The sequence below is a fragment of the Felis catus genome, chromosome X (genome assembly GCF_018350175.1).
Source record: "Felis catus isolate Fca126 chromosome X, F.catus_Fca126_mat1.0, whole genome shotgun sequence".
In the NCBI taxonomy this organism is placed as follows: domain Eukaryota; kingdom Metazoa; phylum Chordata; class Mammalia; order Carnivora; family Felidae; genus Felis; species Felis catus.
The window spans coordinates 42,745,229-42,771,593 of record NC_058386.1 but is presented as its reverse complement, the minus strand read 5'-3'; the positions used below and the strand labels follow the sequence as shown (position 1 = coordinate 42,771,593).

Here is a 26,365-nt window from a genome sequence, read left to right as displayed (position 1 = left end):
ACCAAGAAAATGTGAGAGATCTGTTTGGGTGGGTTAAATCTGAGATACTTTATGAGATATCCACAGGAAGACGTCAAACAGGCCATAGCATATATGAGTCTGGTGTTCAGGAAAGAGGTCTAGGCTATAGGCCTAAATTAGTGGATCTCCAAAACACTTGCAATAATTAAAGCTATGAAACAAGATGAAGTCACCTAGGGAGAGTATATTGGCTACAAAAGTAAGGGGACCAGGATACTCTAATATTTGGAAATTGGATAAAGGCGGAAGGGTAGCCAGAAATGTAAGAGAAAACCAAGAGAATGAGAGAAAGAAACTGTGGAATGCATTGGGCAGTCACAGGAGAGGGTAGGGAAGTGACTGCTGGTTAGTCAAGATGATTATTCATGGGTGATCTGGTTAAGAGCAGTGTCTGAGACATAGGAGTGGCAGAACCCAAACTAAATTAAGTTAAATATGGTCTGGGACATGAGAAAGTAGAGACCAAAGAAAGCCAGAAGATTAGCTTTGTTGAGAATCACAGCAATGGAGTCACACCTAGTATATGGAGGCCAAATTCACAGTATGTTGAGAACACCATACATGAAACAACCTAGATGGCCATCAGTAAGAGAACAGTTGAACAATGCTACATTTATTCCACGGAATTCCATGAATCAGTTAAAAAGGTGCAATTTTTAAAAATTGGGGGGGGCGAGGGGGCTGGGTGGCTCAGTCAGTTAAGCCTCTGACCTCAGCTCAGGTCATGATCTCGAGATTTGTGGGTTCCAGCCCTGCATTGGCCTCTATGCTGAGAGCCCAGACTTGCTTCAGATTCTCTGTCTCCCTCTCTCTCTCTCTCTCTCTCTCTCTGCCCCGCCCCACTCGCGCTCTGTATCTCAAAAATAAACATTTTTTTAAATTAAAATAAATTTTAACGTTGGAATTAAACATACCCATTATATATTAGTCAAAAATTTAAGAAGTGTCAAAACAACACTTAAGTGGAGCGCCTGGGTGGCTCAGTCAGTTAAGTGTCCGACTTCACCTCAGGTCATGATCTCGCGGTCCATGGGTTCAAGCCCCGCGTCAGGCTCTGTGCTGACAGCTCAGAGCCTGGAGCCTGTTTCAGATTCTGTGTCTCCCTCTCTCTCTGTCTCAAAAATAATAAATGTTAAAAAAAGTTTTTTAAAAAAACAATACTTAAGAAAAAGTAAAGGATGGGTACATTGTATCAATATTAATAACCTGACTGTAATATTTTACTATAATGTTACATGTTAACCTTTGGAGGAAACTGTTACAAGTACATCTCGTTTCTCTGTATTATTTCCCCAAACCACACGTGAATCCACAACTACCTCAAACGTTAAAAGTTGAATTAAAATGTATTTCCAGTATGTACGTATTTGGTTTCTTTTTCCACAGGAAGCATTATACCTCTTACCATTAAAAACCCCCTTTTCATTTTGTAAACAAAACCAAGCAAGGGTATGGAATCTCATCCCTGACTTCCCCTGGGCAAGGCGTTGCAGCTTTACCGGGTCTCCAGGTCCGCCCCCGCCTCGGGCCTCCCCCCCCCCCCCCCCCGCCTCTCTAGAAATCTGGGAGGACTAGTATTTCCAACAAGGAAGGCCCCTCTAGCCCACCTTGGAGGTCCAAATCTTGCTAGCCCAGAAAGTTGACGCCTTTAGCCCTCAGAGCAGGACAGAGCGGGGGAATGCTTGGCCCTCTTCCTCTCCGCGAAGGAAGGGCTCCCTCTCGCCCACCCTCCTCTGCTCCCTCAGACAGGCCCTTGAGCATCCTCCCCTGAGGACGCCACTATCGCTTGCGTTGCTCCAAAGACCTGGAACCCAGGGGAGGAGGGTTGCGGTCGCAAATGAGTCATTTCCGGTCACAGACTCCCTCCCCCGGAAGTGAGACCTGATGTAAACACCAGAGCCGGGCGTCAGGGCCCGGGAGGTCAGAAAACCGGGCCGCGGGCGGCACCGACGGCTGGGGTTGGAATCGGGAACGCGCGGAGATCAGGTCAGTGCAGGCAGCGGGAAACTGGGGCAAGATTCCAGAGTTGGTCCGAACCTGGAGGAGGGTCCAGCGGGAGGGTTCCATGAGCAGAGGTTTTGGTGGATGGTGGGAGGGGGGTGTCTAGGTCGAGTTTAAGTGAGTGCTGGTGTTGGAAGGAGTATGAGGGCGGTCTTGGACATGAAGAAGTGGAGGGAGGTAAGGCATCCCGGAGCAAAGTTCTTGGGTGGCACGGGTCTTTGCAACGGTGGTCTGAAAAAGGGACCTTGAAAGGTGGGGCTGTCCAAAGAATGAGTCTTTGGAGAGTGAGGCGGTCTGGTGGAGGTGGTACAAGGGCGGAAAGTAGGTTTGAGCTCCTGGAGGATGGGGAACGGGTGTGCTTGGGCAAAGGTCTTGGGGAGATGGGGATTTGAAGGGAGCATGGGGGCTTTTAGGACAGGAATCTTAGAGGGGTCCGGGGCAGGCGTCTTGTTGGGTTAAGTTGTTCCAAGGTAGGGGTTTTGGGAGGTATGTCCTGGGCAAGAGTCTTGATGGAGGAGGGGTGCCCTGGGGCAGGGTGTTTGGGGAGAGGATAGAGAATCTGGAGGAAGAATGTAAGGGGGATGAGATTCCTGGGGGTAGGTTCTAGTCAGTCTATGTTGGAGGAAATGACAGCAAAGCACATGGAAGGGAATGTTCCAGGGGTGGGCGATTTGGAGTGATGGGGGAATCTGATGTAGAGTCTTTAGGGCATAAGGAGGTCTTGGGGAACATCCAGGCTGACCCGGGTTGGGCAGAAGTTAGCATGGCATGAGAAGAGGTCATCTGGGGCTAGGCATGGGATCCTGAAGGGGTTTGGAGAAGCCTGTGAGGAGGGGAGGTATGAGAGGGCTCTGAGATGGTGGAATTGGCTGGGAGCCTCAGAGGGCATGAGGAGAGGTGGTTCTGTGGGTGATGGACCAACCATAGCAGGTCTCGGGGCCAGGTCAGGGAGGTGTGGCAAGAAGTGGATGACCTAGCTCCATTTCCCTGCTTATTGACAGGTGGAGTTGGATGCTAGGTCCAGGTGTGAAGATGAGAAGTGGTTCTAGGCCATGTGGGGCATTAGAGCCAGGATTGGCTGGGGGTGGGGAAGAGATATCACTAACCCTCTACCCCCATTACTTCCTGACATGCATTGATGGCTATGGAGTAAGAAAGAAATGGGGAATACAGGTCAGGGTAGGGCTGGAGCTGGGCTCATCCAAGTGTGAGAAGATGGGGAAGTTCCTGGCCATGCTCTTTGGGATCTTAGGAGATTAGTGTGGAGACCCCAGAACTATCCCTCTTTTTTCTTTTTTGTTTTCTTCAGTCCTGCTGGCGGCAGAAAGTGGCAGAGGAGGAGGAGGAGGAAGAAGAAATCCACTGGGGACAGGAGTTCTAGGAGAAGGGCAAACCCCAGGACTCTTCCCAACCCTACCCCCATCTGTGTCCAGGGAAGCAGTCCTGGACCATGACTCAGCAGCCACTTCGAGGAGTGACCAGTCTGCGTTTCAACCAAGACCAAAGTGAGAGAGGCTTGTGCCTGCACCCTTGTGGATTGGAGGGAGGGACAGAAAGAATGGCCAGAGGTGGGCCATGGCTTCCACCTGGGCATCCTTTGAAGCAGCCCCAAATCCCCCCCTCCCCAGGCTGCTTTTGCTGCGCCATGGAGACAGGTGTGCGCATCTACAATGTGGAGCCATTGATGGAGAAGGGGCATCTGGGTGAGCCATTGGTGGAGGAGGGGCAATGGGCAGAAGGGACGGGCTGGGCATTGGCTCCCACCCCTGCTGACATCCTGGTCCTTGTCCAGACCATGAGCAGGTGGGCAGCATGGGCCTGGTGGAAATGCTGCACCGCTCCAACCTGCTGGCCCTGGTGGGTGGTGGTAGCAGCCCCAAGTTCTCAGAGATCTCAGGTAAGTGCCCTCATCCCATCCCGCCCTTGGCCCAGATTCCCCGGAATCCTGGCCTCCTTCAGGCACCCCGAGGCACTGGCAGATGAAGATGTCAGAGCACCTCAGAGTCCCACAGTGAGGCCTACAGCTTGGAAGTCATGGATCTTATCGCTTGAGAAGCTTGGTGTTTTGCCTTCGCTTAACACTTATTGAATGCCTCCTGTATGCCATGTCCTTACCTATGGAGCACTTGCTATAAGCCTGGTACTGTTCTACGCACTTTATATATATTAACTTATTTAATCCTCACAGTAACTCCATGTGGTAGGAAGTATTGTTATCCCCAATTTTACAGATGAAGAAACTGAGGCTTAGGGAGGTTAAGTGGCTTTTCCAAGGTCACACAACCAACAGGTCTTAAAATCTTGGTGCTGTCTCCCCAGTATCCTCTTGCTTTGAGCCTCAGGAGACATCTTGTTCTAAGGGTTTTGTTGATCCCACTGGGACATGGCAAGAGATGCCCTAGGCAAGTCACAGAGCCCGAGGATTCATCGCAGGAATCTTCTAGGGGTACGGACTGGGACCCTGGAGGCAGAAATAGTTACTAATGGGAGTTACAGTCCTGAATGTGAGTCCCTGCTTGGGTTGCTCATGGGCAGTGAGGTTCTTGGCCAAGATACTCAACCTCTTCAAGCCTCAGTTTCTTCATCTGTAAATGAGTATGTAACAGTTTTAGAAACCTATTCTCAGAAATCACATCCACAAGTGCTCATGCCGTATGAAGCCCACGCTGGGTGTTAACAAAAGGTTAAGCAAGTGGGTTGAGGTCCCATGGGGAGTAGGGGTGGGTCTTGTGTCACCAGGGCTGCCCCTCACCCTAAACCTTGGCCCCGACAACGCACCCACCTGCCCAGCAGTGCTGATCTGGGACGATGCCCGGGAGGGCAAGGACTCCAAGGACAAGCTGGTGCTGGAGTTCACCTTCACCAAGCCAGTGCTGGCTGTGCGCATGCGCCATGACAAGTGAGCCTGAGGAGGACTGGGGTGGGGGAGGTAGGAGGTCCCCACAGCAGGCGAGAGGGTTAGTCCTGCATGGGCATCCCGCCATCCCCTCATGGCCATCCCGTGTTGTGTGTTGCCCACAGAATTGTGATCGTGCTGAGGAACCGCATCTACGTGTATTCCTTTCCCGACAACCCCCGAAAGCTGTTCGAGTTTGACACCCGGGACAACCCCAAGGGTGAGAGGACCCAGATGTGCAGGTGTGAGGTCAGGAGGCAGTGGATGGGGCAGAGGGGCAGAAATGAGAGGTTGGAAGGGGCACACCGGAAAATGGGGAAAGAGGGGCAGAGAGAGAGTCTTTGTGCAGAGATGCTCAGATGGGTTGACAGATGTTCATATTCCCAGTCAGTCCATCTTTCCAACCCTTAGCCAGTTCTCTGTCCCCACCCGAAGCCCTGTCCCACGCCCAGGTGCCCCAGATAGCAGAGCAGAAACACCCAGTAAGGACATGGCTGGCTGTGCCAGGGATCCTTGGGCCTCCTGGGGCTGCCGCAGCTGCATCAGGAGGTGGAGAATCTGCCTCACTGCTGGGGAGCACTGCGGAGGGCAAGCTCCCCAAGGGTTCTGTGGGTAACATATCATGGAAGGTCAAAGTCTTGGCCCTTATCCTGCTTCTGTCCATTCTGAGACCCTGCCTGGCCCCTGCATCCCCCCAACCCCGACACTTCATCCTCACACCCTAGGGCTCTGTGACCTCTGCCCCAGCCTGGAGAAGCAACTGCTGGTGTTCCCAGGACACAAGTGTGGGAGTCTGCAACTTGTGGTGAGCCATCCAGTGGGCAAGGGTAGGTGGGTGGGCTGGCTCCCCCTGTGGATGCTTGGCCCCTGCTTCCCATACCCCCAAGCCCAAACTGCTCCTTCCACCACAGGACCTGGCAAGCACAAAGCCTGGTACTTCATCTGCTCCATTTACGATCAATGCACATCAGAGTGACGTGGCCTGTGTGTCTCTGAACCAGCCGGGCACTGTAGTGGCCTCAGCCTCTCAGAAAGGCACCCTTATTCGCCTCTTTGACACGCAATCCAAGGAGAAACTGGTGGAATTGCGCCGAGGCACTGACCCTGCCACTCTCTACTGGTGAGCACAGGATATGTGTGGCGGGCTGGTGACCCCATGTCACATGACACATGGGCGTCACTGCTGGTCTGTCTTCCAGCATCAACTTCAGCCATGACTCCTCCTTCCTCTGCGCTTCCAGTGATAAGGGCACGGTCCATATCTTTGCTCTCAAAGATACCCGCCTCAACCGTCGCTCCGCGTGAGTACTCCCTGCCCTGCCCTGCCATGTCCCCAGTCCCCCTGCCCATGTACCACACCTGGGCTTAGCCAGTGCTGCCTGCAGGCTGGCTCGTGTGGGCAAGGTGGGGCCTATGATTGGGCAGTACGTGGACTCTCAGTGGAGCCTGGCGAGCTTCACCGTGCCTGCCGAGTCAGCCTGCATCTGCGCCTTCGGTCGCAATACTTCCAAGAACGTCAACTCTGTCATTGGTGAGTGGGAATAGCCCTTGACTGGGGGCACTGCATGGGCGAAGTCCTGCAATTTGGACCTGAAGGAATTTTAAGGCATGGGAAGCTAGAGTGGGTGGCTCGACTCCATCATCAGAGGGATGGCATGTGGACAAAGGTCTGGAGGTAGACCCTAGGCCATAGGACACCTGAAAGGATTGGAGTGTGTGGCTTCCGCAGCTTCTAACCTTTTGCCCATCCTCCCCCCTCTTCTAGCTATCTGCGTAGATGGGACCTTCCACAAATATGTCTTCACTCCTGATGGAAACTGCAACAGAGAGGCTTTCGATGTGTACCTTGACATCTGTGACGACGATGACTTTTAAGGACCCTGTGGGTTGTGCGAGGGACCTGCAGTGGCAGATTGCAAAGCCCTCAGGGGGTCAGGAGTACTGTGAAAGCTACCAGCCAGCGAGCATTAGTGGGGCAGGTGCCCACCTTCCACTCGGCAGTGCAAGACAGCTCACTTCGCCCAAGCACTTCTTGGTGACTGTGTGCCAGCAGGGCCAGGCTAGGGAAGCAGGGAGGGAGCAGACCCCCTGGGGCTCCCAGCCTGGAGACGACTGCTAGGGACCCAGAGGGAGTGCCCTAATTCAACCTGTGGGGATTAAAAAACCTTCCCAGAAAGAGATATCTCTGATGTGGTGAATATGAATAAAAGGCCCTTAATAGTATTTATGGCTGGACCTGGGGGGCATGGGTGGGGCCTGGAGGAGATGTAGCGGAAAAGGCCCTGCAGGGGTTTCCAAGTAGGTGTGACCTTCTTGGACCCTGACCGGAAAGAAGTGGCATCCTACCCAAGTCCTTCTGACAGTCCCTGTTTTTCTTTGCGTGTCCTCGAATGTCTGATTACCGTGGACTTGAGCCATCAGCACGGTCCAGAACTACCCGCTTGGGCGCCCCCACCCGGGGGTGAGTGGGAACGCCTTGCGGGCGGCGGAGACTTAATTTCCCGGCAGCCCTTGCTGCCTCACAGCCCCGACGTGTTGTTGGCATTTCCGGTCACATGCATTGCTGCCGCTGCCCAATCTACTTAGGGGGTGAGCGTAGCAGCCGCTCGGTCCAGACTCCATTTCCCGGTGTCCCTCGCGGTGCAGCGGGGTGTTACGGGGGTTGTAGTCCGGCCGCTCTTTGGGCTGGTCCAGCTACTTCGACCGGCAGGATGTCGGAGGTGCGGCTGCCACCGCTACGCGCCCTGGACGACTTCGTTCTGGGGTCCGCGCGTCTGGCGGCTCCGGATCCTTACGACCGGCAGCGATGGTGCCACCGCGTCATCAACAACCTCCTCTACTACCAAACCAACTACCTTCTGTGCTTCAGCTTCGCACTCGCTCTGGCCGGGTGAGGGAGGGAGGGAGATGCCGGTTGGCTAGGGACGCCTGCAGGGCAAGAAGGGTGGACCCGCGGTATTTTGAGGAACGGGAGGGGGATGCAAGGCTGGAAGGGGGAGTTCATTAGAAACGGAAAGCCTACGGGACAGGTGAGGGGGGACTTGAAGGAAGTCAACGTGGTTAAAAGGAGTGCCTTGGGTGAGATAGGGCCTGAGGGGGATAGAGGTTTGAGAGGATGGAGAAATGTGGGACTGGAGGGAAACTGGGTATCGAGGTGGACCTAAAGATAAAAAGGGTCTGAAAGTAGGGGTAGGGGAGACGGATGTGAGTGATGCCCCCAGATTAAGGCAGCCCTGGAGGACTTTGGGCAGATACAGGGACAGGGATGTGGTCAAGTTGAAGGGTTGGGAGGGTGGGCTTGTGGGGGCTCTAGTTTGGAGGAGATCCTGGCTATGATTGGAACGCTCCAGGAGCAGGTACCTCTTGGGGAACTTGAACCGAGGGGGAAGACCCAGGGGTGGAAGGTTTGAGAGCAGAGAAGGATGGAGAACCCCTGGGAACTTGGGCAGGGTTGGAAGTTAAGAGTGGTACTGAAAGCCTGAAGGGGTTCTTGCAATGATGGAGAGAGGGATCTGTAAGAAGTGGGGAGTGGATGGGGAATCTGAAGGGGAGGAAGTCTGGAAGGGTGTCTTTCTTGTAAGGACTCTGGGCCCGGGGAGAGGGAAATGTATAGAGACATAAGGCCTGGAAGAGGAATCTACAGGCCTAGCTCCAAGGGTGGATTTAGGGGCGGGTTGGGGTGGGGCCTGAGGGGTTGGAGACGGGCCCTGCGGGGGTAGGGTTGGAACGAAAGAGCTGGGAGCCTGGAGGCCTAGCGGGATGGGAAGGCCTGAAGCGGAAGAGCTAAGGAAGATGGGACTGTAGGATCGACACCAAAGAAACGAGGGTCCACAGGGCTCCTGGGAGTCAGAAATCCTGGAGGGTGGACCTATTGGGAGACAGGGCTGGGGGAAGTTATTTGTTGGGCTGGAGGATCCGGAGAGAGGAGAACCAAAGCTCCTGGGGTCCGGGATTGAATGGACGGTGGTCCAGGAGGCTTGGAGGCTGGGCAGCTCTCTCCCCGTCTGCTGGACTAGCTTAGTTCCATTGTCCTCACAGGTACGTGCGCCCGCTGCATACCCTCCTAAGCGCGCTGGTAGTGACGGTGGCCCTTGGCGTGCTGGTGTGGGCGGCAGAGACTCAAGCAGCCGTGCGCCGCTGCCGCCGCAGCCACCCGGCCGCCTGCCTGGCCGCAGTGCTTGCCTTCGGCCTCCTTGTTCTCTGGGCCGCGGGCAGCGCTTGCACCTTCCTGCTAGGCGTCGCCGGACCTGTGCTTCGTGAGTATTCACTACCCTGAGACCGCCGAGAAAACGGCCAGCGCTTGCGCACAGTGGCAGCCCCGCCCTGCCCTGAGAAGAGGCCGAGAAACCAGGCGGGCACTTGGCCACACCCCCTTCACAAAGCGCCTTCCCTGGCTTTGCCTTCCTTCTTCTGGGAACGCCCCTCTTTAACTACCGCCTTTTCTGGCTTCCCTGTTGGTATTAAGTGTCTTCCACCAGGCACGTCCCAGTTGCTGTGCGCCCTCCCTGGCCACGCCCCAGCTGCAAAACTCTGTACTCAGCCACACTTTAAGATCAGAGGCATCCTGGCCACTTAAGACTCTGTTGGCCTGCCTGTGCTCCAATTCCCCTCCGTGGTCCCCCCACTGGCTAAAGCTGATATCTCATCCCACTGACCCCACTCCTCTCGGCACTGCCCACAGTGATTCTGGTGCACGCCTCACTGCGCCTGCGGAACCTCAAGAACAAGATTGAGAACAAGATTGAGAGTATTGGTCTCAAGCGGACGCCAATGGGGCTGCTACTGGAGGCGCTGGGACAAGAGCAGGAGGCTGGATCGTAGGGGTCTAGGATTTGTACCCAAGACCTGGAGAATGCCACCCCCACCCTGGCCCTGTACTGGGACCCAGAGCCCTTTCTAAGCCCTTGAAATAGAGGGCCCCGTCCAGTTCAGAAAGCAGGACATCTGTGACCCTCCCCCTGATCAGCTCCCATTACCTAGGGGACCAGACTCTTCTTCAGCCCTGAACTTGAGGGCTTGGATACCTGAGCATCCATGGCCATCCTCAAACCCTGGACCCAGTGATACTCCCCCACCTCCAGTCTGGGACCCACCCATCTCCCACCCTCAGCGCCAAAGGTGGGATCTGGGCCCAAGGCATTCTCTTGAACCCTGGACTAAGGCTTTTCTAGACCCCCACCCCAGCTTTGAACCCAGATCAGGGCATTGCCAAATCTTGAACCCAGGACCCAAGTGTTCCCAGCCCCCATCAGGACAGAGGATTCAGGCATCCTGACCCTGTCGAACCCTTGGTTCCAGGTGACCCGAACCCTCTCCAGTCCCACTTGCCTCTCTCCAGCTCTGCTTAGTGATTCTGCTCCTCTCTCCAACATCCCACAATGATGAGGACCAAGGGGTGGGGTGGGGGTAGCCCTGACCTGGAATGGGGCATCTGTATCAGTGTTACGGCAACAATAAAGACTGTTGCATCTCTCAAGCCGATTTGGGCCTCCTGGGTAAAGTCTGCATTTCAATGGCCAGAAGTGGCCTTCTGCTTTTTGATCCTGCTAGACTCTTTCTGACTAGGTCTTTTTGTGTCAAATACATGGACTGAAGGGGTGAGCTCTCAGTTCCTCCCTCGAACCTGTTATCTCTGGCGTGGCATTAACACACAAGGTAGTTAAGGGCAGGGTGTTTCCTATCATTTGTATTACTGAGGACTCTTGTTCAGGGCAGGCCAGCAATCTGAGTGCAGACAGGAAGACATGTGACCCCACATCACAGCAAGAAAAGCCAAAGTAGATGGTATTATCACGGGCTGTTTCCAGTGTTCTATTTCTTATCACATGGAGTCATAAAAATATATTATCTGGTCTTAACTACAGGTGTGGGCCCCCAAGGCAAGGCAGACAGAGGAGTAACACATGGGTTCAGTTTACACATTTATTATAGAAATCCCCTTCCAGTGTGGGTAGTGTCGTGGGCCCAGGTCCATTGGTAGAAAAAGAAAAGTTTAACACCAGGTAAAGGAGGTAGGGGGACCCCCCAGCTCCAGAAAGTCACAGATAGGTATCATAGAAAACACAGCTTGTATAGATTTAAAAAGTGGTGGATGGAACAAAAGCCAAGGAAGACGTGACGTAGCCTGTGGCCAGACGTCACCTGAGGATTTTACTGGCATCCACCAGATGCCAGATTCCACCACCGCAGCATCCCAGGACACAACACACCCGATGGCTCTGCCCTCTGGCCCCTCCTGCAGGGCTTCCTGACTGGGGATAGATAGGGCAGAGGCTGCCACCAAACGCTGGGCCATCTAGTCCTGTGGGCAGAGGCAGCGGGCACAGACAGGCAGACAGGGACTGGGGCTCCTTCCGGCACCCCTGGGGGTAGGAAAATGAACCCAAGCCCCCTACCCAGACTTCAGTCTTTCCAATTGCAGGCAGAGAGCCCACCTCCCCAATAACTGCCCTGGTGGGGGGTGGCAGGGGGTTCTGTTCACACCAGAGTCTCCTGGCTGCCCCAAACAGGGCCCTGAGACCCTATATGATCCATTTTGTGGAGGGGGTTCCTGAATGGAACAGGCTGGGCATGGGGACAGGAATGAGCCCAACCAGGACGAGATCACAGTTTCCCTTTTATAAAATGTCTAGTGTTGGGGGAAGACAGCGAATATCTAAATCACAACTGTAAACAGAAATGGAAGAAGGGGCTCGGAGTCCCCATTACACCATCCTCCCTCTTTTACGCTGGCTGAGGGCCCCAGTTCCCAGCACAGTGTGAGAGGGGAAACAGGGCGTCAGACACCTTCGTGGGTCCACAAGGTGCCAGGGGCCTTGGAAGATCAGGTTCGGCACCCCCCAGGACTGAGAGCAACCACACCCCAGGGTTCATCGAGGTCAGCTGTGTGCTCCCCAGACTAAAGCCGTGCCCAGGCCAACAAGGAGTGTATCAGAAGGGGTCAGACCAGTGTCCCCGGGGTCTGGGGGTCAGAACTGGAGGACTGCTCCCCCTCTAGCGTCAGGTCACTTAAACGAGCGCTCAGCTCCGGAGCGTACAGGAAGTCCGCGTAGTATCTTTAGAAGGGGTAGCAGGAATCCAGACAGGGTGGCAAGATAGAGGAGAGAGGAAAAGACAAACGACACAGAAAGAGAGGAAAAGAAGCTCGTTAAAGAGGCAGAGGCAGACACAGGAGAGTACGTCTGGGCTTGCAAGCATGGGGAGCACAGCAAAAAGGAAGAAGAGAAAAACGAGGGGCCCGGGAGGCCCTTCCTCCCAGCACCCTGCTTTCAAGGCTCATTTTCAGCTGACATGCACTGTTTTGTTCCAATATTACAATTCTTCTATGGCTTGGTGGAAAATTGCTGCTGCCAGGGCCCAAGACACCCCTCTCCACCAAGCCCCCGCGGACTCATGCAGATTAGGCAGGGCCTGATGACCCTGTGCTGAGGCCGCAGCTAGTTCTCTCGTGGTCTGAGTCATTAGCTACCATGACTGGCTGCTCCCCAGCCTGGACACCTTTGCCATCTGCCTCCAGAGACCCCTACCCATCAGTAAAAGCACCCCCCATACCTGCCGGAGACAGGGGGTGCCGTGAAACTCCTCGAGTGCGGGAGCGGCGCCTGGCTGGGGGCCCCATACAGCGCCTGGCCCACCTCATAGCAGCGGGCATGGAGGAAGGGTGGGTGTTGCGGGCCCATGTGGGGGGGAACAGGCCGGCGCTGGGGCCCGGCGGCCAGTCCCGAGTTGCGGATGTACCAGTCCCGCAGCCCCTCCAGGGCAAGGTTCTTATGACCACTGCGCTCACCAGCCGGGGGGATACGGGTGGGCGGGGGCATCCACAGCAGAGGGTTGGGATGCACCTCTGGACCCTCGGTGGCCTCCAGGGGCAGGCCACAGGGCTTGGTGCGGGTAGCACGGGTGTGGGGATCCTTGCTGCGGAGGAGGGGGCTGCTGCCGTCAGCTGCATATACAGGTGGTGGACCTGGAAGCATGGTGAGGAGCCCATCCCGGCGGGAGAGGGGTCCCGGGACCTCAGCCGCAGGCAGCAGCTCCCCCCAGCCTGCCCCACCACCACTGCGGGGCAGGCCCCGGTCCAGGGAATAGTCCAAGAGGAAGTCCCCACATACAGGTGGGAGCCGGGGGGCCCCTCGGGAGGCAGGGGCAGCTGAGCTAGGCCGGGCAGCCCGGGGAGGGTCTGGGGGGCCAGATGTGCGGGAGGAGAAGGCAGGGGTTGGTTGGGGGCGCTCGTACAGCACCTCACTGCTCTTGCAGACTGGGGGGCCAGCGGCAGGGGGAGCCAGAGGCGCCGGCGGGGAGCCAGCTCCCCCACCAGCCGCCCGGTCCACAAGCAGGGCTTCAGAGCTGTTGCTGCGGCGGGTGCGGGCTGCAAAGAGGGAGGCACGGTCGGAGGCCAGGTCCGCCCGGGGGAAGCCCATCTGGGAGTCCTGGCTGCCGGACCACTGGCGAGAATGGAGGCCTTCGGGTCTGGGAACGCAGAGGTGGGGGTGACAAGAGTAGGGTCAGAAATATCAGGCCAAGTGCCCACTGTACTTCAACCCTTCCTGAGCCTTCAACTTGCACCAAAGGGACCCAGGATTAGGAACCGTGAGTATAAAGGTGTTAGGTAGTGGCGTGTAAAAGACAGCAGAGGTTCTGTCTGACGCTGGGGGGTGGAGGGACTGAAGACATATGGGGGGTATCAGCGCCAACGCCAAGGGAGATGCCTGTGGCAGGGGCAGGGGAGTGCTGGAGAGGAAGTACTAGCAGAGGAAGGCCAGCAGAGGGCTCTTCCCAACACACGTGACCCTCAGCCCTACTACCATGTGTCTCATAGCCCCCCACCGCCTCCACGATGGGGTGCTGATCCTTGGGTCCGGAATTCAACTTCCTGAACTCTGTCCCCCCCATGTGTATGAACCACCCGAAACTATCATCCCAAAAGCCACCGGTCACAGGATGCAAGTGCCATAAGGACCCGGACTTTGTTTTGTTCACAGCCTTGGAGAAGCAGGCACTTGGCAAGTATTTAAGAAGCACAAGGGTACAGTGTTTAAAAGCACAGACTCTAGAGTCAGACTTGCCTGGGTTCAAACACCAGGTCTTCAGTTTACTAACAAGTCACTTAACCTCTCTGTGCCTCAGTTTCCTCATCTGTAAAATGGGACCAGCAATAGCACCTATTGGAAAGCATGGATTCCCAGAAGATGGTAGATGCTCAGTACATGTTAACCAGAACTTACTGTGCCTACAGTGTCTTTCAGAGGCAGGTATTATGCCCACTTCGCAGATGAGGAGCAAAGATTCAAAGAGAAATGACTTAACCAAAATACACCTTTCAAAGCCCAGCCTCTCACATCCCATGCCCTTTGATAATGCTCTCATAGTTAGAACTAACAGTTCCTTCCTCTAGTCCTTGAACCCACCCTCACAGTCCCCTTACTTGCAGAGCTGGGGGCCAGCGCCCCGGGTGAGGACAGGGGTGGCAGGCACACTTCGCCCCTCAAAACTGGAGGCACTCCTGGGCAGCGAGCGTGTGGGGCTAGACAGAGATGGGCAGGCCCAGGTCAGGGGCCAGGTTAGAGACCATACCCACCAGCAGGCCCTCCTGCCAGCCCCAGGCTCAGGATCCTGCTCCTGGTTCCTGGGGGAAGGATGGGGCTCACCCTCACCTGGTGGGGCTGGCCACAGAGTTCCGCCGGCTCTTCAAATCCCCATAAAGATCTGATGGCGGTGGTTTCCATGGGGTTCGCCGCTCAGGGCTGCCCCCTGACACTGTCCGCAGTTGGTCCCAGGCTTTGGGCGGCGAGGGGCGCTCGGCCAGAGGGAAGCAGCTGCGGGGCTCCTCTGAGAGGAAGGCAGAAAGTAGGGGAGAAGTCAATGAGAGGGGGCCAGATGGGTTGCAGGCAAAGCAAAGGGCAGGAGCCAGGGAGACAGGCAGGGGCAGCGGGCTGGGCAGGGGCTAATACATGGGGCTGAAACTGGGGCTGATGAGCTGGGCAAGGTGACGCAAGAAAGACAGGGGCCCCATGAGAGGATGGGGCATGGCTGAGATGGGGTTGAAGGGGGGGGGGCTGAGCATCAAAGGATGGATGGGTCTGTGGGGGGACAGAGGTCCTCACCATTATCATGGCTGGCTCCAGACTCTGACAGGGAGCTGCTCTCGGAGTGCAGAACTACATCCTCTATAGGTGAGAAGGGGGAGACCCAGGCCTATCAATACAAGGCCTGGGTGCCATCCCCTTACACCACTGGATGGTCTCCTCCCTGCCCTGTTCCTTCCCAATAACCCACCTTCACCTGAGTCCAAGACCACCTGAGGCTCGGCTCCTCGTTCTCCTGGTGCCATGTGGTCTAGTTCCCAGCGGCCCCACCCATGCTGTGGAGCCAGTTCATCACAACTCCTCTTACAAGTCAGGTCCCTTAAGATCCACCTCGCTCCCACTTTTCACTATTTACCCACCCCACCCCTACCGTGTCCCTCAGCCGATGCCACGCTCTGCTTTCACCATGGGGGCCGGGGGCAATGGGGCCCGGCTCACCTTGGCTGAGCTGAGCGAGGCGCGTGCCCAGGCAGACTCCTTGGGCCGTGATAACTGCCCCTGTGGACAGGGGTAGGGGCTGCGGCGGTGGGAGCACCGGGAGGCCAAGGCGGGCCCGGAGGTCCCCAAGCTGTTCCTCCAGCTCGTGCAGCCTCCGCAGCGCGTCTGCCTGGACCTGGCGCCGGCGCCGGCGTTGCTCGATGCTCAGCTCAGGGGCCAAGGCCAGGCGGCGGGCGGCGGCCGCAATCTGCTGCTGCACAGACACCTCACGCTCCAGCGCCTCAAGAGCCAGCTCCTGTGGGACCCACCCAAGAGGGTGGGACAGGACCAAATGTTGGAAATGGCCGAGCACAGGGACCACTGCGGGCACAGCCTGTCTCCACTCGAGGTGGGGGAGGGGGGCGGTGCTATTCTAGGGTGGAGCTCATTTCTTCTGCAGGCAGGGCCTGTCTCAATTAAGAGACTAGACATATTCATTTTCCTGAGGGTGAGAGGCTTATCACGGACGAAGACCAGCATCCTCCCTCAGAGCCAGAACCCACCTCCCTCAAGTCATTCCCTCCTCACCTCAGCCTCTCCCTCCCCTGGATGCAACCCCAGCCCTGCCTGGCTTCCTCTAGGCTCCTCTTCCTCTGCACCCGTCCCACCCCCATCTTGCTCTCCAAGCCCAATCTGTTCACCTCAGCAGGGCACAAGGAGTGGTGTGCTGGGTTGGGGTGCGGCGGAGGGTAGGCTCGGGCCGCAGGGGGCCGCCGGCGGACCAACTGGGGCCGTTCACCAGGCTCCAGCGGGCACTCGGGGGGCAGCTGGCCAGTCAGCTCCTGGTGGGGGCAGGGGTCAGAGACTACCAAGGGTTAGCTGGGGGAATGGGGCAAAGCAATAACGACTCCTAAAGCTACAGGTGTCCTACTAAGAGCGCAGTGATGCTGAGCACGCCATGCCTATTACTTCTCTCCCCTTCCCAATTCTCCACCAGACAGGTATGCTGTGTGCTCTCAGCCCCTTGGTGGCCCAAATCCCTGGGGCAGTGGGCATGGGAGGTAGTGGGACCTGCTTTGGAACCCAGAATTTCTTATTTTTTGTAAACGTGACACAGTCTACATACTGCATGATACGTAACACCCCCCTCAGGGCCTGGGGCTGCATGCTCTGAACCACACGATCATTTCTAGCAAACCGTGTAGACGTTCACACCAAGAGGAACAGGTCGGGTTTTACTGCCAGATTTTGGAAATAGCCATTATTTTTGAGGCATTTTGGATTTCAAATTGCTGATAGGGAACTGCAGGCCTGCACTGCCATATTTTACCGATTTGAAGATGTCTAAGTTGAGCTTTGAGAAGCTACAAGGTGACAGAGAATCTACAGCTCAGACAGGTGGCTCAGCACCTACCTAGTGGCCCCATCTCCTTACCGCCGCCCCACCCACCAGGCACTCTTAGGGCCAGGCTCTCACCGCCTCCTGGAGACACACTTTGCGGAGCTCCTGAAGTTTCAGGCTCAGGGCCTCCTGTAGGGCCCGCTGCCGGTCGAGCAGCCCCCGCAGACGCTCTGACTTCATCTGGGGGACAGCTTCTCCAAACAGGGCAGCTGGACACAGAAGGAGCAAAGTTCAGAGCAAAGATCAGCCAGGGCACCCTGGCACAGCTGTGGGGCCAGGGACCAACCCTTTCCAAGTAGGCAGGTGGTGACTCAGAGCAGGGGAAGAGGCAGAAAAGGGGAACAAGCCAGCTACCTGAGGCATTGAAGGTGGGAGAGCTGATCAGCTGACCTTTGACTTCCATCCTGGTGCTGTCGAGAGGCCGTGGCTGATGGCTGGACAAGGCCTGGCAATAACACACAGGGGCCATTAAGGAAGCGTATTCTGTGTTCCCCCAGCCCCTGCCCCTACCCAACTTCCCACACCCCAGCTGGGAAGAAGGGGGACCCTGACCCCACCCGCCTGATTGACCTGCCCTCTCAGAAATCTGTGTCAGTGTCCAGACCCACTTGGCCCTGGTACCTTGGTTCCCTTCCCATTGAGTGGGAGCACAGCAAGCGGGGAGCTGGGCGGACTTACAACGCCTCCTCAGAGGTCCATGGGCCACAGTCAGGAGTCTTGCCTGGGAAGGGAGAGTTAAGGGTACAGATTCAGCCAACTATAACAACAGTGGGCATTTATTGAGCACCTGGGTGCCTGGAACAGTTACCTTCCATGCCACATTTAATCTTTACAACCACCCTGTGATGGCAGTTCTGTGATTATTGCTCCCATTTTAGAGATGAAGACAGTAAGTCACAGAGGGGTGAAATAACATCCATGGTTAAGGATGTAGCAGCCTAGGCCCACCCCTCTGGCCCGACTCTCCCTCACTGGAGCTGTTCTAACTCCACTAATTCGTCATAAGCTCCCAGTCCAGTGAGCCTCAGGGCCTTTGCTCAGGCTGTGGCTGTCTGGAGTGCTCTTTTCATGTCTTGCCTCTCTGGCCCCTGGCTCTCACATTCTAGGGCTTAAATGTCACTTCCAGAGGTGGATCCCTACATTATGTCCCCTCATAACTGCTGTCCAGCAAGAGACTGAGCCTCCTTTACATATCTGCGAAGACAAGAAACATATCTGTCCTGGTTTTTTTTTTGGTATCTCTGGCACTCAGAACACTTCTGAGCATGTAGCAAGTACTCAATGAATGTCTGTTGCATAAATGAAAGAATGCCAAAGTAGCCAAGCTAGGGATCTAGCCCAGATCTGTGGGTCTCTATTTGTCCCAACTCCATCTTGTGGCCTTGATGCATCGGGGGAGTGTTTCCTTAGCCCCAGGACCCCTCCAGCCCCTCTCCCCACCCCAACCTGTCCTGTACCCAGCACAGAGAAGATGCTCTGCAGGAACTGTGATCAGAAGAGTCCATAGCTGCAGATAACAAGCCTCCTGCCTCCTGCTTCCTTCTCTGCTCCCAGACACCCTGGCTGACCACAGAACCTGCCTTGGCTGGCTGCCAGCCCTGCCCTCATCCCCTCCTCTGGAGTTTGCTCCTTCCCTCCCACATCCTGCTTGGTCCCCAGCTGGGTAGCCAGGTGACATCACCACCCACCACCTGGCCTGACCTCAGCGGCAGGCAACTGGGAGGGCCTCTTGAGGCCACAGACATCCCATACCCACCTAATCCCCAGCTTTTCATGACATGGTGGCCAGCTGTGGAGAAGACCCAGGCAACCAAGGAGGTGTGGGTTCAAGCTCCTTCCCCATCTGTACGCTGGGGGATGTGGTCGACTGGCTAATATGGTGCCACTAGTTTCTTGGCAGTCCTCCTACCGGCCCCATAGAGTCTGTATGTCCTCCACAAAACAGTGGTCCTCTGTCCTCAGCCTCAGGGACAGGGATCAGTCTCTCAAGCTTTTTGCACACCCAGGCAGCAACGCATACTTTGCAGAGAGGTACTCAAATGCCCGGCCTCCAAGGTCCGACACTGCCCAGCACAGTGTGGTTTCCTTGAGGTCCCAGCTCAGTTTCCTCTGTCCCTAAGCTCCTGGGGCTCCTTCTTCCCCAACCCCCATTTGAGTTTGAGGAACTCTCCCAGGGCTCCCCTAATCCTTCCCCCACATCCCACACTGGGCTTCCTTAAGCCTGCTTTCCCTGAGAGCTCACTGCATCCTAGATCAACGGGGTCCAGACAGGAACCCCGACTCCACCCTGTAAGCCTGACCTTGGGGACATAGCTCAGGCCTGAGTCACGGGGTCACTGGGTAGGGAGACACAGGGTCAACGCCCCACACCCCCACACCCGGCTCCCAAACCTCTGCCTCCACTTGCCTCCCCTCTGCACATTTGCCTAGGGGTCCGGAACTCCCCTAGCCCCACCTGGAGATGGTGAAAAGGGGGATTCCAGCAGTCCCCTTCCCTAACGTCCCCCACACCACCCCCCCACACCAGCTCCTAAGTCCCGTCCCAGGAAGGGCTACAGCAGGAGAGCTGCAGAAGGTACCCCCCCCATACACACCCAGAGGCGGGCCCAGCAGGTTTTTCAGGTCTGCCCTTCTGACACCACAGCCGAGAAAGAAATTCCTGGCCTTAATGACTGTTTACAACCAAGACACCTCACCTGGGTGGCACCCCAACACCCTCAGTGGGACCCCCATTTCCATATCTTGTCCCAATCAGAGCACAAACTCCCAGTGTCTGGAACTGTTCCCCACACTGCCCTGGAGGCCCCCCTGCCCCCACTCTGGGTGAACAGGCTGGGGGCAGGCAGGTGCCAGGAAGTAGTTTCTCAACAGCCCAGTCTGGGCTTTGCTGGGGGGGCCAGGCCCCAGGTTGCAGGAGGGCAGATGCTCCTTCCCAGGGCAGGGGAAAGGGGGAGAGGAAGTAGGGAGGACAGTGGAGAAGGGGGGACTCTGGCTTCTCTTCTCCCCCAACCCTTCCCCTTGTTCATTTCCGGCAAGGAATCGGCTTCGTGCCAGCAAAGGAAATTGGGCATTTTGGGCTTTGCTCTTCTACTCGGGCCCTCCTTCTTCGCTGTACCTCTTGCACAGACTTGGCTTTCTCCCACAGGGGGCCTCAGTACACCCTAGACCCTTCTTCCCCTACCCTGCCCCTGGGTCCCCTGTTCCCAGGTGCTCACCAACGCCAGAGAGGTGCTGTGGGGTGGCCTCAAGTACCTCGATAAAATAGTTGTCTCAACCAGGCCCTGTTCCAGCTGGTAGTGGCAGTGAGCAGTGAGCCAGTGGCAGATGCCTAGGCCGCCTCCCACTAGGCAATAGCCCAGCCTACCTGGCCAGGGACTGGGCCAGCCCATACCTCTTAACCCTTGCCTGCCTGTCACCAGGGCTCAGGACACCCTTAGGGGCAGTGTCAGGGCTAGGGCCCTTCAAGGCGTTCAGCGTGGCCAAGAAGAGAGCCCAGACAGCCCTGCTCTCCCCAGTCACCTAGCAGAGAACCAAGAACGAAGGGCTAAGGGTAGTGGGAGTGGGGCTGCCCCTGGTGCTACCCAGGTTCCCACGTCAGACCCTGCCCACCCAAGGGTATTTATGACCTTGGAGCTGGGGGACGGAGTTCTGGGGCGTTGTTAAGCACACAGGAGGCCTCAGGTGTATGTAAATCTGGCGTGTCTCTTGGCAGCGAGCACCACATTCCTGAGGCCCCTACCCTTTCCTCCCAGGGCAAGGCTGGGGTGGGATAAGGTCTTGGGACAACCGCCACCCTCACTGGGGTAACAGTTTCCCAAGCTGGGGACAGAGGAGGTCAACTTTTCCCAGGAAAAACCGGGTCTCAAGACCCGACCACCTTCTGCACCTCCGGAAGAAATCATCCCAGCAAACTGACAAAACACACGTTTTCACCCATCCTGGTCGCTACAAACCTGGGAGAATGACGCAGACCCACCTCTTCATAGCCAGCTTGCCGATGAGGAAGCTGGGGCTTGGACAGGTGAAGAGGTCTGATTCTGATCACAGAGGCGTTAAGAGCTGGTGGACTCAGAACTCAGGGGGCCGGGTCCTGGGTTGGAGGCAGACAGAGGCTACTCCTGCAAGGGAGGAGGAGTGGGGAGGGGGCTCATGCTTCTTCACATCCAGGCTGGCTCTACCCCACTCCTCCCCCGTGGGCATTTCTGGCCAGGAGTCAAGGAAATTGAGGGCTCTGGCCTGCCCCGGCACATACCACACATCCTGTGCTCCATTTGGGACCATCTGCTCTGTGACCTCAGGGCCCAAGCCCAACCCGGGCCCCTGCAGCAGCCCATGCTGTGATGTGAAAGAGCAGAGTGAGGAAACCTCCCTCCCCACTTGGCAGGTGGGCCAAGCCTGGAGGGGAGCTCTGTATCAGCAACAACGCCCTGCCCCACACACATGCTATTGAGGCCTCCCATCACCCTGCCCACCTTTCTTCCTGGGGGTGAGATTTCAGGCAAGGGACACAAAGGCCCCTTTCATCCACCCCCCTTTCTCCCTGCTTCACTGTTTAGGGCTGGTGGAGGCAGCAGCCATAAGGTAGGTGGCTGGGTGTTGACGGGGAGTGTCCCCTCAGCTGTGGCCTCTCCTGCCTCTTGGCGGACACCAAGAATGTTGGGAAGAAGGACAGTTCTAAAACCAGAGCTGAGAGGGACAAGGGTATCTAGCTGGCAATGTAGAATGAATAGCAAGGCCTAGGTTTCCTCATCTGTAAAATGGGTAAACAATGGTTACATAGCCAACAAAGCCAGAGTCACTTTGGAAGGCATTTCAAAGTACAAGGAAACTCACATCACGTCATTAATGACAGTTGATAACAACAAGAATAAACTCATGCAGAGGTGGCTTGGTGCAGGAGTAAGGAGGGGAAAGCAGGTAACTGGGCCTCTTGGGCCAGGCAGACAGGCGGGGCAGAATCACCCGCACACATCGTTGCCCTGGTCCATGACTTCTAACAGCCTGGAAGATGGCCAACCTCTAGGCCCTACCCCAGCCAGGACCTGAACCTCATGTGGCCTCATGTAGGGGTAGCAAGTGGTAACTCTGGGATTCAACCCTGCTCTGCCACTTATGTCTGTGTGACTGCTTGGACAAGTCACTTATCCTCTCTGTGCCTCAGTGTCCTCATGTGTAAAATGGGGATCATAACAACAGTATGGACTTCACAGGATTGTTGTGAGCATGACTTGAATTAATACACTTAAAACTTGCTTAGGACAGTAACTGGCCCTTGGTAAGTGTTTGATGTGTGTTGGCTGCCACAATTAAATTTTTTTCAATGTTTATTTATTCTTGAGAGAGAGAGAGAGAGAGAGAGAGAGAGCACAGGAAAGGGGCAGAGAGAGACACAGAATCTGAAGCAGGCTCCAGGCTCAGAGCTATCAGCACAGAGCCCAACACGGGACTCGAACCCACGAACCATGAGATCATGACCTGAGCCAACGTCTGATGCCTAATCAACTAAGTCACTCAGGTGCCCTAACTGTCATAATTACAACTATTCCTCTCAATCCAAACTCAGCAATCAAATGTGTGTGTGTGTCTGTGTGTCTGTGCATATTTTTTTGAGACCAAGCTGGTATCCCTGTGCTGTACCTGATAAATTTGAAGCAGAGCTGTTGTTCGTCAAATAAATGTGTCCAAATTCTCACTATCCAAAATCAAGAACTAAATGTATTCAGATGCACTGGTGAGACAGAGCTCGTATCCCTCAGCCTCCAAACCCTCCCTACCTGCTACCCAGACATGGAACCCTCCCTATCAATCCAGGCATATTTGAAACAGAGTTGTTTTCCCTCATTATCTGACTTCTCCCTACTCAACATCAAAAATGCAGGAACCAGGGCGCCTGGGTGGCGCAGTCGGTTAAGCGTCCGACTTCAGCCAGGTCACGATCTCGCGGTCCGTGGGTTCGAGCCCCGCATCAGGCTCTGGGCTGATGGCTCAGAGCCTGGAACCTGTTTCCGATTCTGTGTCTCCCTCTCTCTCTCTGCCCCTCCCCCGTTCATGCTCTGTCTCTCTCTGTCCCCCAAAAAATAAATAAACGTTGAAAAAAAAATGCAGGAACCAAACATCTTCAGATCAATTCTCTGAACACTCACTATCCATATACAGGAGCTGAATGGATCCGGATGCACTTTTGAGATAGAGCTGGCACCCACTTCTCTCTGAGCTTTCCTTACGAGGCAAGATGCAGGAACCAAATATATTCATACAACACGGTATTCTTACTATCCCAACTCTTGCCACTGGAGCTCAGGGAAATGAATCTATTTGAATATATTTTTTAGTTGGGGCCATTGTCCCTCACCTCCCCGCTCACTGTGTAAAGTGCAAAACCAAAAAACCTCCAGATAACCTGGTATCTTTTACTGTCTGAACTACCCAAGCTCTCCCTTTCAGAAGTCAGGTGCCAAACAGACACTGGGACAATGAAGGATGCTTGTGTTGTTATTAATAGGCTTGGATAAATGTTTTAGATGAATGAGATGGGTCTAGTATCTCATTATTCAAAATCTCACTACTCTATGACAAATGGAGGAAACAAAACATAACTGAATTAACACGTTATCTTCTCACTCTCCACATTCTCCCTGACTGTCCTCAGAATCAAGGGGATTCAGAGAGAGAACCTCGTATTGTTCTTGTGGTTGTTATTGTCACTATTGGATAGGCCTGATTCTAACACCCAGTGACCACCCCCTACACACACACGCCCCACAGAGGTGGGATGGATTTAGCACCAAAATTTGTATTGCGTACAGCCAAGAGAAGGGGAATAAACCCCCCACCCCCACTCCCAACACCCTCCCCACGAAGCCCTGAAGCCTCTGGCCTGGAATGGACTTTTTCCAGATCATGCACACCCAGGATTGAGACTAGGAGATGGGGTAACATGACACAGAAGATTCACACACACTCCTGAGTCCCCCACCCGTCTATGTTTGCTTGCCACCCGCCCCACCTGGACATGGGACAGCCCCCAACCTAGCAAGGCTGGAAACATGATCCAGACCACACAGACTCCCAGAGTCACTGAATAATTTAGGGTGTTCTTTCACACTCGGGGAGGGTGGGGGGCATAGGAACAGTTCCATGCTCTCCCGGGGCAGGGAGACAAATGCAAGCTCTGTGTGAGATCACTGGGTGGGGGTGAGGGACATCACATATGAAAACCCTCTTAGCCACACAGGGCCCACAAGGCTGCTTGCTCTTGCTCATGCTGAGAGAAGCATTTGGGATGAACTTGAGATCATGGGAACAGCAGAATCTCCAAGTTCAGGGGCAGGGTATAATGGGACCCCAGTTCTTTTAGGCTCAGAGGAGATGGAAAGTGGGTGTTAGGAAAAGAGAGCTCTGAACAGGGTGGAGGGGCAAGGTAAGGGGTAGAACAGGGGTCTGGGGTTGGGACAGAAAGGGAGAGAGAGGGCAGGAAGGGGTGTAGGAGACAAGACAGAATCAGAGTCATTGGAGGATGGAGGTTGGGAGGAAGGACAGAGAAAGAGCCAAGACACTGGCCAGGGGATGGGATGGAGTGAGGTTCAGAAGAAGGGTAAGAGAAAAAGTAGGGGGCAGCAAGGAACAAAAGAGAAGAGCAAGGCAGGGTCAGTATAGAATAATCAGAAGACATGATGAAGGACAGGCCAAGACACCAGTCAAGGTAGGGGAGAGGTAAAAAGGGTAGGTTCAGGATGGAGGTAAGGAGCAGGAAAAGACTGGAACAGAAGAAGTATAGGCATGAGGACAGTGATGGGACAAGAGAAAACAGGAGACAACAGCATAGGGCTGGGGGCAGGGACAGGGCAGTTAACAGGGGTATGGTCTAAAGGGGGTGGGCCAGGATGGAGATGGGGAGTCAGGAGGGGACCAGGATAGTACAGATGGGGAGAAAGTTTAGAAATCAGAGGTCAGGAATCTGGACAGACCTGAATTAGACTGCGGTGAGGGGGGCAGGACATGAATGGAGGGGTTCAGGGACAAGAGTTTAGGGAACTGACGTGTCAAGCATCAAGACAGAAATCAGGATGATCAGGACAAGGCAAGATGAGCTTCAGGGATGGAACAGGGTCAAGCCAAGGATCCTGAGAAAAGAACTGGGTGGGGTTTGGGGTCAGGACTGGGTTTAGGGGAACAAAATAGGGATTGAGGATCACGCCAGGCCTAAACATGGTTAGGTCAGGGGTCAGAGCGGAGGTACTGGGGCCAAGACTGGCCAGAGCTTGAGGTTAAGAAAAGATGTAGTCAGGTCAGGTAGGGGTCGGGAGTGAGACCACAGGGTCAGAGATCGCGGGTGCGCACGCAGGTACAGCCCCTGCCGGCGTTTCCGGGCCCTCACCCCGCCCTGTCTCCTCCCTTCCTCTCCAAGCGGGCGTTACTCACCGAGGGTCCCCGTCCCGCGATGTAGGCGGGGTCGCTGTAGGCCAGGAGGGGTGGTGGGCGCGCCCCTCCCTCGCCGCCCCCCCCCCCCCCGCTCGTCCCCAGCCTCGCGTCTACTCCCCTTCCGCGCCCTGCCCGTGGGCCGCGTTTGGCCGCGCGACTGTTAGCAGTGGGGGCCACACGGGGGGAGCGGGGAGGGTAGGAGAGGCGCGGGGACTCGGCCGCGGGCGGTGGACCCCAGCCCCCCACCTTCACCTCGGGTCCGTCCGCTCCCGGCGGCACCAACACCGCCGCCGCTGAGCGCGAGCCTGGGGGGAGGTGGGGGGACGGGGGCGGGGCGCAAGACCACAGCAGCGGCGGAGACCAAGTGCGCAGGCGCCAGTTTGGGTCTTCGATTTTCCTGCCCTGGGAGCGCCAGGAGTGAACCAGCTGGGAGCGCGTGCGCACACGCTTTCTCGAGGGCGGTGAAGCGCTCCTGTACTGAGGCCACGCCCCCTCGGTGATCAGACTGGAACCCCTCACCCCAAGTCACCCCCGAATGGACCCCCAAGCAGGACCCTAAATTGCCTTCTATCAGCCACCACACACTTCTAAACTCTTCTAAACTTCTGTGTCCCCAAACCACCCTCCATCATCCCTCAAAATGTATCCCCAAACTATTGCTCATTGATCCCAAGCAGTACCCCCAATCCACCCTCCGTGGACTCCCAAACTTTATGAATAAACTGCCATTCACTACCCCCAACTTGTTCCCCTAAACCATCTGCAATCAGCCCTAAAACCATTAACCTCCAAAGAGCACTTCCAAATCACCCTCCCATCTACCCTCAATATGCACCCCAAACACCCCATATTGACTCCAAAGCACTCTCCATGTACCCCCTGAAGCATACTCTGCAGCCCAAAACTATACCTCCAAACCACTCACTCTTGAATTACCACTATACCCAGCCTTGTCTTTCCAATGGATCCTAATTACACCCTCAAAATGTCTTTGAAAGCCACCAAGCATAATCTCTCCAAGAACCACCAAATATACTCCAAGTCCTCTGCATTAGCTTCCTGTGGCTGCTGTGATAAATTTCCACAAACCTGATGACTTACAACCTAAGAAATTTATCCTCTCAC

At 55.6% G+C, this 26,365-nt stretch overlaps 3 protein-coding genes across 17 annotated transcripts; 2 read left to right on the top strand and 1 right to left on the bottom strand.

Annotated features, from left to right (window-relative positions):
• Nucleotides 1-1,850: 1,850 nt before the first annotated feature.
• On the top strand, nucleotides 1,851-7,141 carry WDR45 (WD repeat domain 45). Of its 6 annotated transcripts, none has more exons than XM_004000505.5 (11): nucleotides 1,851-2,007; nucleotides 3,332-3,527; nucleotides 3,651-3,725; nucleotides 3,815-3,919; nucleotides 4,816-4,921; nucleotides 5,044-5,138; nucleotides 5,644-5,723; nucleotides 5,830-6,038; nucleotides 6,118-6,219; nucleotides 6,304-6,449; nucleotides 6,684-7,141. In XM_004000505.5, exons 2-11 carry the CDS (start codon nucleotides 3,473-3,475, stop codon nucleotides 6,791-6,793), a joined length of 1,083 nt encoding a protein of 360 aa, XP_004000554.1. In that variant the 5' UTR covers nucleotides 1,851-2,007; nucleotides 3,332-3,472; the 3' UTR covers nucleotides 6,794-7,141. The 6 variants fall into 6 exon arrangements, with proteins under 6 accessions (XP_004000554.1, XP_006943788.1, XP_006943789.1 ...); XM_006943726.5 differs by having other exon boundaries at nucleotides 4,813-4,921; XM_006943727.4 differs by lacking the exon at nucleotides 3,815-3,919.
• A 356-nt stretch (nucleotides 7,142-7,497) lies between these two features.
• On the top strand, nucleotides 7,498-10,399 carry PRAF2 (PRA1 domain family member 2). Its single transcript, XM_004000506.5, has 3 exons — nucleotides 7,498-7,808; nucleotides 8,957-9,174; nucleotides 9,600-10,399. Exons 1-3 carry the CDS (start codon nucleotides 7,630-7,632, stop codon nucleotides 9,737-9,739), a joined length of 537 nt encoding a protein of 178 aa, XP_004000555.1. The 5' UTR covers nucleotides 7,498-7,629; the 3' UTR covers nucleotides 9,740-10,399.
• A 427-nt stretch (nucleotides 10,400-10,826) lies between these two features.
• Nucleotides 10,827-25,587, bottom strand: CCDC120 (coiled-coil domain containing 120). 10 transcript variants are annotated; one of them, XM_019823794.3, is made up of 13 exons: nucleotides 25,241-25,586; nucleotides 21,072-21,154; nucleotides 20,796-20,937; nucleotides 17,441-17,540; nucleotides 17,174-17,264; nucleotides 16,895-17,028; nucleotides 16,119-16,259; nucleotides 15,439-15,733; nucleotides 15,019-15,081; nucleotides 14,569-14,743; nucleotides 14,340-14,438; nucleotides 12,470-13,384; nucleotides 10,827-11,973 (listed from the first exon to the last, which is right to left on the bottom strand). In XM_019823794.3, the coding sequence occupies exons 5-13, from the start codon at nucleotides 17,220-17,222 to the stop codon at nucleotides 11,859-11,861; spliced, it is 1,986 nt and encodes a 661-aa protein (XP_019679353.1). In that variant the 5' UTR covers nucleotides 17,223-17,264; nucleotides 17,441-17,540; nucleotides 20,796-20,937; nucleotides 21,072-21,154; nucleotides 25,241-25,586; the 3' UTR covers nucleotides 10,827-11,858. The 10 variants fall into 10 exon arrangements, with proteins under 10 accessions (XP_019679353.1, XP_019679359.1, XP_019679358.1 ...); XM_019823800.3 differs by lacking the exon at nucleotides 21,072-21,154 and having other exon boundaries at nucleotides 17,498-17,540; nucleotides 20,773-20,937; nucleotides 25,241-25,587; XM_019823799.3 differs by lacking the exon at nucleotides 21,072-21,154 and having other exon boundaries at nucleotides 17,498-17,540; nucleotides 25,241-25,587.
• Between the last annotated feature and the right edge of the window lie 778 nt (nucleotides 25,588-26,365).

What these genes read in the sequence shown, in the direction of transcription:
- WDR45 (XM_006943726.5), top strand. Translation starts at nt 3,473, where the DNA reads ATGACTCAGCAGCCACTTCGAGGAGTGACCAGTCTGCGTTTCAACCAA. An exon ending in GTGGGAGTCTGCAACTTGTG is followed by an intron (nt 5,724 to 5,829) that starts GTGAGCCATCCA and finishes CTTCCACCACAG; the next exon opens with GACCTGGCAAGCACAAAGCC. An exon ending in GAACGTCAACTCTGTCATTG is followed by an intron (nt 6,450 to 6,683) that starts GTGAGTGGGAAT and finishes CCCCTCTTCTAG; the next exon opens with CTATCTGCGTAGATGGGACC.
- PRAF2 (XM_004000506.5), top strand. Translation starts at nt 7,630, where the DNA reads ATGTCGGAGGTGCGGCTGCCACCGCTACGCGCCCTGGACGACTTCGTT. An exon ending in TTCGCACTCGCTCTGGCCGG is followed by an intron (nt 7,809 to 8,956) that starts GTGAGGGAGGGA and finishes TTGTCCTCACAG; the next exon opens with GTACGTGCGCCCGCTGCATA. An exon ending in CGTCGCCGGACCTGTGCTTC is followed by an intron (nt 9,175 to 9,599) that starts GTGAGTATTCAC and finishes CACTGCCCACAG; the next exon opens with TGATTCTGGTGCACGCCTCA.
- CCDC120 (XM_019823800.3), bottom strand. Translation starts at nt 17,222, where the DNA reads ATGGAAGTCAAAGGTCAGCTGATCAGCTCTCCCACCTTCAATGCCTCA. An exon ending in TCCCACCTTCAATGCCTCAG is followed by an intron (nt 17,029 to 17,173) that starts GTAGCTGGCTTG and finishes TTCTGTGTCCAG; the next exon opens with CTGCCCTGTTTGGAGAAGCT. An exon ending in TGGAGCCAGCCATGATAATG is followed by an intron (nt 14,744 to 15,018) that starts GTGAGGACCTCT and finishes CCTTCCTCTCAG; the next exon opens with AGGAGCCCCGCAGCTGCTTC.